Source organism: Rhincodon typus, chromosome 5 (genome assembly GCF_021869965.1).
Source record: "Rhincodon typus isolate 14 chromosome 5, sRhiTyp1.1, whole genome shotgun sequence".
Taxonomy (NCBI): Eukaryota; Metazoa; Chordata; class Chondrichthyes; order Orectolobiformes; family Rhincodontidae; genus Rhincodon; species Rhincodon typus.
Window position 1 is genome coordinate 20309 of NC_063336.1, and position 11876 is coordinate 32184.

The following is an 11876-nucleotide window of genomic DNA, read 5'->3' on the forward strand; positions in this document are numbered from 1 at the left end:
AGGCAGACAGGGACACGCTCGGCGAGTACGGACACCAGGCAGGGACATGCGCGGCGAGCACGGACACTAGGCAGGGACACGCGCGGCGAGCACAGACACTAGGCAGGCAGGGACACGCGCAGCGAGCATGGACACTAGGCACGCAGGGGCACGCTCAGCGGTACAGACACTAGGCAGGCAGGGACACGCTCGGCGGGTACGGACACTAGGCAGGGACACGCGCGGTGATTACGGAAACTAGGCAGGGACACGCGCGGTGATTACGGACACTAGGCAGGGACACGCTTGGCGGGTACGGACACTAGGCAGGGACACGCTCGGCGAGTACAGACACTAGGCAGGGACACGCACGGCGAGTACAGACACTAGGCAGGGACACGCACGGCGGGTACGGACACTAGGCAGGCAGGGACACGCGCGGCGAGCACGGACACTAGGCAGGCAGGGACATGCGCGGCAGGCAGGGACATGCGCGGCGAGCACGGACACTAGGCAGGCAGGGACACGCTCGGCAAGTACGGACACTAGGCAGGGACGCGCGCGGCGAGTACGGACAATCGATAGAGAAACATTGAGTAAGTACAGACAGTAGACATAGACATGCGCAGTGAGTATGGAGACTTTTCTGAGATGTGGTCAGCAAGTATGGATACTGCAGCAAAGACTTTCTCTTTTAATGAGTCCTGTTGATTCGATTCAGTGGTACCTTTTCTGTATTTTGTTGAGGATGAGCTCAGGATTCTTATTCAACTGCATCTTTTTGTTTACACAGTTCCTGAAGAGAACATTGCAGCAATGAAATACGGAGCACAGGTTATTGGTGGAGAACTGAAAGCGGCTTTGCTTGATGGCGACACTCAAAATTATGATCTTGATCATGGCTTCTGCAGACACCCAATTGATGAGGACTGTAGGTCTGGGATTGAGGTGAAATTGGGCCAGGCATCAATCCTGAATCACATTCGCATGCTGCTGTGGGATAGGGACAGTCGGTGAGTTTGAACTAATGTGTTTGGAAGGTACAGTCATGTAGTTTGTTGGACTAATCACCCAAGAAACATGTTCATGTCCTAACTGCAAAATTTGAACATTATTAAGAAATTTGTTTGAAAATGGCTGCAATCAATGAAACCAATGTGATATGTAAACACCTATCTAGTTCTTCCCTGGTCTGGCTCACCACTGTCTCCACATTCATACTGAATGTTTGATGCATAACTGCTCTCTAAAAAATCAAAACATATCACTCTTGATCAGTTTCTCACGGATAGTTAGGGATGACAATAAATATTAACCTTGCCATCTCTACGTCTCCCTTTATATTTTCCCGAGGACCTATGTTTGTCTTCAGTAATCACTTCTCTTTATGTACCTATAAAAGCTTTTGCAGTCAATTTGTATGTTCCATAGAAGCTTACCTGGTCTAGTCGATGTGTGACTCTAGATCCATAGCATTGTGGTTGACTCTTAACTTGTCTCTGAACTGACCTAGCAGGCCACTCACTTGAATCAAACCAAACAATGGTTCACTAGAGATAGTAGGAACTGCAGACGCTGGAGAATCTGAGATAACAAGGTGTAGAGCTGGATGAACACAGCAGGCCAAGCAGCATCATAGGAGCAGGAAGGCTGACGTTTCGGGCCTAGACCCTTCATCAGAAATGGGGGAGGGGAAGGGGGTTCTGAAATAAATCGGGAGAGAGGGGGAGGCAGATAGAAGATGGACAGAGGAGAAGATAGGTGGAGAGGAAACAGACAGGTCAAAGAGGCGGGGATGGAGCCAGTAAAGGTGTGTGTAGGTGGGGAGGTAGGGAGGAGATAGGTCAGTCCAGGGAGGACAGACAGGTCAAGGGGGCGGGATGAGGTTAGTAGGTAGGAGATGGGGGTGCGGCTTGAGGTGGGAGGAGGGGATAGGTGGGAGGAAGAACAGGTTAGGGACGTGGGGACGAGCTGGGCTGGTTTTGGGATGCGGTAGGGGGAGGGGAGATTTTGAAGCTTGTGAAATCCACATTGATACCATTGGGCTGCAGGTTCCCAAGCGGAATATGAGTTGCTATTCCTGCAACCTTCAGGTGGCATCGTTGTGGCACTGCAGGAGGCCCAGGATGGACATGTCGTCTGAGGAATGGGAGGGGGAGTTGAAATGGTTCGCGACTGAGAGGTGCGGTTGTTTATTGCGAACCGAGCGTAGGTGTTCTGCAAAGTAGTCCCCAAGCCTCCGCTTGGTGTCCCCGATGTGGAGGAGGCCACAACGGGAACAGCGGATGCAGTATACCATATTAGCAGATGTGCAGGTGAACATCTGCTTGATGTGGAAAGTCTTCTTGGGGCCTGGGATGGGGGCAGGTGTAGCACTTCCCGTGGTTGCAGGGAAAAGTGCCGGGTGTGGTGGGGCTGGAGGGGAGTGTGGAGTGGACAAGGGAGTCACGGAGAGTGTAGTCCCTCCGGAAAGCAAATAAGGGTGGGGAGGGAAAAATGTCTTTGGTGGTGGGGTCGGATTGCAACCACCCACGCCCTCCACCTCCTCCAGAACTTCCAATTCCCTGGTCCCCAACACCTCATCTTTACCATGGACGTCCAGTCCCTATACACCTGCATTCCCCATACAGATGGCCTGAAGGCCCTCCGCTTCTTCCTGTCCCGCAGGCCCGACCGTCCCCCTCCACTGACACCCTCATCCGCTTAGCCGAACTCGTCCTCACCCTCAACAACTTCTCTTTCAATTCCTCCCACTTCCTACAGACAAAGGGGGTGGCCAAGGGTAACCGCATGGGCCCAAGCTACGCCTGCCTCTTTGTAGGTTACTTGGAACAATCCCTCTTCCGTACCTACACTGGCCCTAAACCCCACCTCTTCCTCCGTTACATTGATGACTGTATCGGCGCCGCCTCGTGCTCCCACGAGGAGCTCGAACAGTTCATCCACTTCACCAACACCTTCCACCCCAACCTTAAGTTTACCTGGACCATCTCTAATACCTCTCTCTCCTTCCTGGACCTCTCTGTCTCCATCTCGGGCAGCCACCGAAAACCGATATCCATTTCAAAGCCAACCGGCTCCCACAGCTACCTAGAATACACCTCCTCCCACCCACCTTCCTGCAAAAATTCCATCCCCTATTCCCAATTCCTTCGCCTCCGCCGCATCTGCTCCCAGGATGAGGCATTCCACTCCCGTACATCTCAGTTGTCCTCGTTTTTCAAGGACCGTAACTTCCCCCCCTCAGTGGTCGAGAACGCCCTCAACCGTGTCTCCCAGATTTCCCGCAACTCATCCCTCACACTCCGTCCCCGCAATAAGAACCAAAAAAGAATCCCCCTTGTCCTCACGTACCACCCCACCAACCTCCGGATCCAACGCATCATCCTCCGACACTTCCGCCATCTACAATCCGACCCCACCACCAAAGACATCTTTCCCTCCCCACCCTTATCTGCTTTCCGGAGGGACCACTCTCTCCGTGACTCCCTTGTCCGCTCCACACTCCCCTCCAGCCCCACCACACCCGGCACTTTTCCCAGCAACCACAGGAAGTGCTACACCTGCCCCCATACCTCCTCCCTCACCCCCATCCCAGGCCCCAGGAAGACTTTTCACATCAAGCAGATGTTCACCTGCACATCTGCCAATGTGGTATACTGCATCCGCTGTACCCGTTGTGGCCTCCTCTACATCGGGGAAACCAAGCGGAGGCTCGGGGACCGCTTTGCAGAACACCTACGCTCGGTTCGCAATAAACAACTGCACCTCCCAGTCGCGAACCATTTCAACTCCCCCTCCCATTCCTCAAACGACATGTCCATCCTAGTCCTCCTGCAGTGCGACAACGATGCCACCTGAAGGTTGCAGGAACAGCAACTCATATTCCGCTTAGGAACCCTGCAGCCCAATGGTATCAATGTGGATTTCACAAGCTTCAAAATCTCCCCTCCCTCTACTGCATCCCAAAACCAGTCCAGCTCGTCCCCGCCTCCCTAACCTGTTCTTCCTCCCACCTATCCCCTCCTCCCACCTCAAGCCGCACCCCCATTTCCTACCTACTAACCTCATCCCGCCCCCTTGACCTGTCCATCCTCCCTGGACTGACCTATCCCCTCCCTAACTCCCTACCTACACTCACCTTTACTGGCTCCATCCCCGCCTCTTTGACCTGTCTGTTTCCTCTTCACCTATCCTCTCCTCTATCCATCTATCCGCCTCCCTCTCCCTATTTATTTCAGAACCCCCTTCCCCTCCCCCATTTCTGATGAAGGGTCTAGGCCCGAAACGTCAGCCTTTCTGCTCCTATGATGCTGCTTGGCCTGCTGTGTTCATCCAGCTCTGCACCTTGTTGTCCTAAGAATCCAGTATGTTTCACTGAGATCACCTTTCATTCTTCTAAACTCCAGTGAGTAGACTCCCAGCCTGGTTAAGCTTTGCTCATAAAATAATCCCTTCATACCAGGGATCGTCCTGGGGAGCCTTCTCTGAACTGAATCCAATGAAACAATATCTTCCCTTCAGTAAGGTGGACCAAAACTACTCTTAGACCTCCACATCTGGTCTCACTCGTACCTTGAGAGTCATCCTCGTCTGCGAGGGACCGCCAATAATGATGACAGTAGTTGCAGTAAGACTTCCCTACTCTTATACTCCAACTCCCTTCAAATAAGGGCCAACATTCCATTAGCCTTCCTGGTTACCTGTGTGCTAGCTTTCTGTGTTCCGTTCTCAAGTACCTCCAAGTTCCTTTGTGTTGCAGCCTTCTGCAAGTTTTCTTTATTTAAATAATGCTCTGTTCTTTGGTTCTCCTTTCCAAAGTGAGCAACTTCATTTTTTCCCATATGATCGTCCATTTGCCAACTTTTTGCCCACTTACTAAACCTATCAATGTCTCTTAATAAACTGTTTGTATCTCTTGGAACCTGCCTTGCCACCTGTCATCTACAAATTTGACTACAGTATGTTCACTTACTTCCTCCTATTCATTAACATGGATTGTAAGCAATTGCGGTCCCAACACTGATCCCTGTGAGACCCTACTGGTAACGGGTCATCAACCTGGAAAAGAACCCCTCTATCCCTGCCTATTAGCCAATTCTCTTTCCATGCCAATGTACTATCTTCAACACCGTGTGCACTTATGATTTAACCTTTTTTAAACATCTTCTGGAATTCCAAATACAACACACCTACTGGTTCCTCTCTGTCCACTCTGGTTGAGACTTCCTTGAAAAACTCTAATAATGTAGTTAAACATGATTTCCCATTCACGGAGCCGTGCTGATTCTGCTTGATGAGATTATGATTTTCCAAATGTTTGGCTATTTCTTCCTTAATAATTGATTCCAATACTTTTCCAACAATAGATGCTGCGCTAATCGGTCTATAGTTACCCTCTTCTTGCCTCCTTCTCTTTTTGAATAGCAGTTTTGCATCCTCTGATACTTCTCCAGAATCAAAGGATTTTTGGAAAATTACGATCAATTCATCCACTACCTCAGTAGCTACCTCTTTTCAGATCCTAGGATGCAAGCCATCAGGACCAGGGGACATATCTGCCTTTAGCCCTGGTTAGTTTTTTTGATACTACTTCTCTAGTAATGGTGATGGTGATGATATTTAATTCCTCCCCCATATTCTTTAGCCTTTGGGATAAATCACTGACTTTTACCTCCGTATTATTTTTCTTTCAACTTAATAGTCTCCTTAACTACCCTATGGTAGCCATAGTTGGTTTATCCCTCTCTGAGAATCTTTCCTCCTTACTGGGATGTATTTTTGCTGAGAATCATGGATTATCTCCTTAAATGTCTGCCTCTGTTAACTCACTGTTTTTCCTGCTAATTTATCTGCCCAGTTCACTTTAGCCAATTCTATCCTCATGTAATTGCAATTCCCTTTATTTAACTTCAATAGAGTTGTTTCTAACCTTCTCCCAAACTGAGTATTCAATTCAATCACATTCTGATCACTGCTTCCACAGGGATCTTTTACTAAATCTTTTACTTAATCATTTATTAAGTTTGCCTCATTATATGTTACCAGATCATAGCCTGCTCTCTGATTGGCTTCATGACACATTGATCTAGGCAACAATCCCTAATGCACTCCATGAGTTCACTCTCGTTACTCCCCTTTCCAATTTGATTGACCCAAAATCACCTATAATTATTGCTCTGTTATTTTTGCACATACCTATTATTGATTGACCTATAGCCTTTCCTGCAGAGTGACTACTGTTTGGGAGTCTGAACACTACTCCAAACAATGTCTTCTCTCCCTTGCTATTTTTCACCCATGACTAAATGGAGTCCACCTGATCCCAGCCTTGATAATCCCTTACAACTGTCTTCATTTCATCTCTTATTAGTGCTACCCCACCACCATGTCCTTCCCTCCTGTCTTTCTACAAGGTGAAATATCCCTGAATGATGGTGGTGATGGGCCACTGTCTGTGAGGTATGATTCCTTGAGTATGACTATATCAGACTGTTGGTGATCAGGCTGATAGTGTATGAGACAGTTATAAGGTTCTTTACGCAGAGAGTGGTCGGGGCGTGGAATGCATTGCCGGAGAGGGTAGTGGAGTCGGCCTCATTAGGGGCATTTAAGCGGCTATTAGATAGGCATATGGATGATAGTAAAAGGTAGGGGTGGAGATTAGATAGACCTTAGGTTTAGGGTAAAAGTTCGGCACAACACCGTGGGCCGAAGGGCCTGTGTTGTGCTGTACAGTTCTATGTTCCATCCTAATTTTGGCTGTAGCCCCAGATGTTAATAAATAGAACTTTGTTGTGTCAATGGGGCTAAGTTTCCCACTGTCTTTTTCAGTGCTTAGCTTGTTGCTGGATGGGTGTAAGTATCACTTTATTTGTAACTTTTGAGTGGTTTTATACAACTGAGTGGGTGGCTAGTCCATATCAATGAGCAGTTGAGAGTCAACTTCATTGAATCGTCACAGATCAGCCTGATCTCGTTGAGTGAGGGAATGCCCTCAATGGCTTCCTATCATTAGAATGTAATTTACACCTTGTAGAGAAGCTCAATCTGCTCTTCCTTTACTAGGTCATACTCATATTACATCGAAGTGTCCATGGATGAACTAGATTGGATTCGAATCATTGATCATTCCAACTACCTGTGTCGCTCCTGGCAGAACTTATTCTTCACTCCTCGTGTCTGCAGGTGAGTCCAGCTAAAAATGCTTTTCTAGTTCAATCTTCCCTATCCTGTCTCCAAATTGATCTGCTTCAACGAAGAAGGAATTCTCCTCAGCTTTGTGTTTGTTTATAGGATATTTCCTCTTGTTGGACAGTCTAGAACTGGGCGTCATGGTTTAAAAATAAGGGGGCACCCATTTAAAACTATAAGGGAACATGTTTTCTCTCTGAGCTATGAGAATCTTTGGGATTCCCTTCCTCAAAGGGCAGCGGATACAGAATCTTTAAATATTTTTAAGGTAGAGGTAGATAGATTCTTGATTACTAAGGAAATGAAAGATAATTGGGAATATGCAGGAAGGTAGAGATGAAATTAAAATCAGATCATCCATGGCCTCATTGAATGGTAGGCTAGAGTTGAAGACAAGTAATCTGCTCTTGTTCCTTGTTTGAATGAGTTTTCTTTGTTCTCTCGTGGGAGCGAGGGGAGGGAGAACAGGGAGAAGCTGTTTCCATTCATAAAAGCATTAAGAATGTGACAGTATAGAGTCAGAGATGTAACAACATGTGGGAAGGACCCTTTGGTCCAACTCGTCCATGCTGACCAGATATCCTAAATTAATCTAGTCCCATTTGGCTTGTAACCCTCTAAGCTTTTCCTATTCATATACCCATCTAGATGCCTTTTAAATGTTGGAATTGTACCAGCCTCCACCACTTCCTCTGGCAGGTCATTCCATACACGCACCACCCCCTGTGTGAAAAAGTTGCCCTTATGTCCCTTTTAAATCTTTTCCCCTCTCACCTTAAACCTATGTCCTCTAGTTTTGGACTTCCCTATCCTGGGAAAAGACTGTGGCTATTCACCCTATCCATGCCCCTTTAATTTTATAAACCTTTATAAGGACACCCCTTACAGAAGCCTCTGACACTCCATGAAAAATACCCCCAGCCTATTCAGCCTCTCTCTATAGCTCAAACCCTCCAACCTTGGCAACATTCTCATAATTCAGGGTTTGCGTGAAGATTTGTAGCTCGGGTGCTGGTTGGTGTGTTCGCCAAGCTGGGAGGTTTGACAGCAGATGTTTCGACCCCTTACTAGGTGACTTCCTCAGCGCTGTGGAGCCTCCTGTGAAGCGCTGCTGTCCTGTGTCAGTTCGAATTTATATGGACTGGTGTTTTGCTGCTTCTGGTCGCTGGGAATCACGACAGCACACAAACTGGCAGCCACACTAAGACAGCAACTGACCAGGGTTAAAGACCCAATAGATACCATGGACAGGATGAATGTGGTCTACATGATACCGTGCGGAGACTGCACAAAACACTATGTAGGACAAGCAGCCAACAACTAAACGACGCGACCAGATGTCCTTGGTTTCAATACACACAGACAAGAAAAAACACACTTTCAACTGGGACAACACTACTATTGTAGGACAAGCCAAACAGAGGACAGCCAGGGAATTCTTGAAGGCTTGGCATTCATCCGCGGACTCCATCAACAAATACATTGAATTAGACCCAACATACCGACCATTACAATGCACAGCCGGAACCAGCACCTACCAGAAGCAGCAAAACACCAGACCATATAAATTCGAACCGACACAGGACAGCAGCGCTTCACAGGAGGCTCCACAGCGCTGAGGATGTCACCTAGTAAGGGGTCGAAACATCTGTCAAACCTCCCAGCTCAGCAAGCGCACCAACATCTACAGTCTTGGAAATCTTTTCTGAACCCTTTCAAGTTTCGCAACATCTTTCCCATTGGAGGGAGACCAGAACTGAATGCAGTATTCTAAAAGTGGCCTAACCAATGTCCTATACAGCTGCAACATGACATCCTAACTCCTATACTCAATGCACTATCCAATAAAAGCAAGCATACCAAACACCTTCTTCAGCCTATCTACCTGCAACTCCACTTCCAAGGAACTATGAACTTGCACCCCGAGGTCTCTTTGTTTGGCAGCAGTACCTAGGGCCTTATCATTAAGTGTCTTAAGTCCTGCCCTCATTTGCCCTACCAAAATGCAAAACCTCATATATATCTAAATTAAACTCCATCTGCCTCTCCTCAGCCCATTTGCCCATCTGATCAGGGTCCCATTGTACTCTGAAATAACCTTCGCTGTCCACTACAATACCAATTTTGGTGTCATCTACCAACTTACTACCCAAACCTTCTATATTCACATCCAAATCATTTATATGAATGACAAAAAGCAGGGGACCCAGCACCGATCCTTGTGGCACACCGCTGGTCACAGGCCTCCAGTCTGAAAAACAGCCCTCCACCACCACCCTCTGTCTTCTACCTTCGAGCCAGTTCTGTATCCAAATGGCTAACTCTCCCTGTATTCCATCTGATCCAACCTCATTAACCAGTCTACCATGCAGAACCTTTTTGAATGCCATACTAAAGTCCATATAGACAATGCCCACATCTCTGCCTTCATCAAGTTTCTTTGTCACTTCTTCAAAAAAACTCAATCAAGTTGGTGAGACATGATTTCCCACGCACAAAACCATGTTGACTGTCCCTAATCAGTCCTTGTCTTTCCAAATACATGTAAATCCTGTCCCTCAGAATCTCTCCAACAACTTGCCCACCATTGACAATAGGTTCACTGGTCTATAGTTCCCTGGCTTTCCCTTACCATCTTTATTAAACCATGGCACTACGTTAGCCAATCTCCACACTTCCAGCACCACCTCCATGGCTATCAATGATCCAAATATCTCAGCAAGATAGATTCAAGTACAAAAAGCAGGGGTGATGTTTTCACACAGCACGTAATTAGATATGGAATGCACTGCCTGGAAAAGCAGTGGAGGCGGTTCAGTCAAGGCATTTAAGACAGCACTGGATGATTATTCAGATAGAAATTGTGTGCAGGGAAATGTGGAAAATGTAGGTGATTGGCCCCAGGGAATTGAACCGGTGCAGGCATGACAGGTTGATTCTGTGATTCTGGGATGTGGTGATCACAGGCAGGGCTGGCACTATTTGCCCATTTCTAATTGGCCATTCATAATCCTTATCTAAAGAATTATTGTTAGCACCATAAACTTGACAGAAGAGTGCAAACTCAGCACAATCCGCGAGCAGCTCATCTTCCCAAATGAATTAAAATTGCACAAAAATCCCATTGGACTCGAAGCATTAACTCTGTTTCTGTCTCCACAGACGCAGCCAGAACTGCTGGGTTCCTCCAGTATTTTCTGGGTTTTTTTTTATATAATGGCACATCTGGTTTAATTGTCAAGCTTGCTCAGCATTTGATATGGTCATAGAACCATAGAATCCCTATAGTGTGGAAGGAGGCCATTCAACCCGAGTCCATACCAACCCTCTGAACAGCATACCACCCAGACCCACCTTGCTACCCTATCCCTCTAACACTGCATTTCCCACAGCTAATGCACCTAGCCTGCACATTCCTGGACACTACGGACAATTTAGCATGGCCAATCCACCTAACCTGCACATCTTTGGATTGTTGTAGGAAATCGGAGCACCCAGAAGAAACACACGCAGACACAGGGAGAACATGCAAACTCCACACGGGCACCCGAGGGTGGAATCGAACCCAGCTATCCCTAGCAATGTCCTAACCACTGAGCCACCATGCCACCCCTATGGCTGATCAAACACTTCAATACCTTTTACTCACCTTGTATGACGTTAGTAAACAGAAATCTATCAATCTGTACCTTAAACATACTCAAAGACTGAGGCACCAAAGGAGAATCGCAACGATTTACAGTCTTGAGAAAAAGAAATGTCTCCTCACTTTGGACCTCAGTAGCATCCCCCTTATTTTTAAATTCTGGATGTCGGGGATGTAGCTGCATCCCTAAATTAAACAGGTCCTATAAACTGAGGACAAGTAGATAATCAAAATGTGGCCGAGTGTTTAATTGGGTCTGTTAGCGTGAAGTGAACAAGCCTGAAGCAAGATCAGCTTGAAAGGAAAATTCTCTGTTGGACAGAATCTGGGTAGCATTGAGTGTCAGATAGCAAGCTAGTGTGGGAATAAATTTCAATACAGTATGCTGCCATGCTGTATGGTCCAGTGATATGGAGGATAATGAGGATAAATGCATCTGGAGATGGCTTCATTTTACATCGAATATGATGGTGTGTTGAACAGTGAGGGCAATGACAGGTCCCTTGCGAATAGTCAGTGTTGGATTTAACGCAGAGTGCACAGGTCAAACAGCAAGATATCAATGAGTCAGAACTTGCTACAGCTAAGCAACCACCTGCATTTCTTATTCATTCTCAGGATATGGGCATTGCTGGCTCGGCCAGTGTTCAATGCTGTCCCTAATTGCCCTAGATAAGGTGATGGTGAGCTGCCTTCATGACTTGCTGCAGTCACACAGTGCTGTTATGAAGGGCGTTTCAGGAATTTGACCCAGCAACAGTTCAGGTGTTTTATGAAAGCCTTTACAGAGCTCCTATTGCACCCTCTCACCACGGCTCCTGATAGTAGCACTCAGCAAGCGCGCCTTCACTGCATTAACCCTCAACAAAAGGATGATGGGGCGTCACATTCTTGTGCCCCTCTGTTCCAGGCAATGTGAGTATATCAGTGTGAAACATTTTAACTAAAATACTCTGAAGTTGATATATAACAGGAAAAGCGAAGATGAAATCGCCATTGTCCTACCAGACCGTAGGGTTGCTATCTCATTACAGAGAGAACTTGTGGTAGTTTAACC

General features: G+C 47.0%; 1 protein-coding gene across 1 annotated transcript in view; it reads left to right on the forward strand.

Annotated features, from left to right (window-relative positions):
- Positions 1-11876, forward strand: part of LOC109917111 (BTB (POZ) domain containing 9) — a 35747-nt gene that overhangs the window by 20136 nt on the left and 3735 nt on the right. Inside the window, exons 4-6 of the mRNA XM_048596597.1 lie at positions 773-992; positions 7048-7167; positions 10655-10692. Coding sequence (XP_048452554.1) covers positions 773-992; positions 7048-7167; positions 10655-10692 — 378 coding nt within the window. The remainder of the gene's footprint in view (positions 1-772; positions 993-7047; positions 7168-10654; positions 10693-11876) is intronic.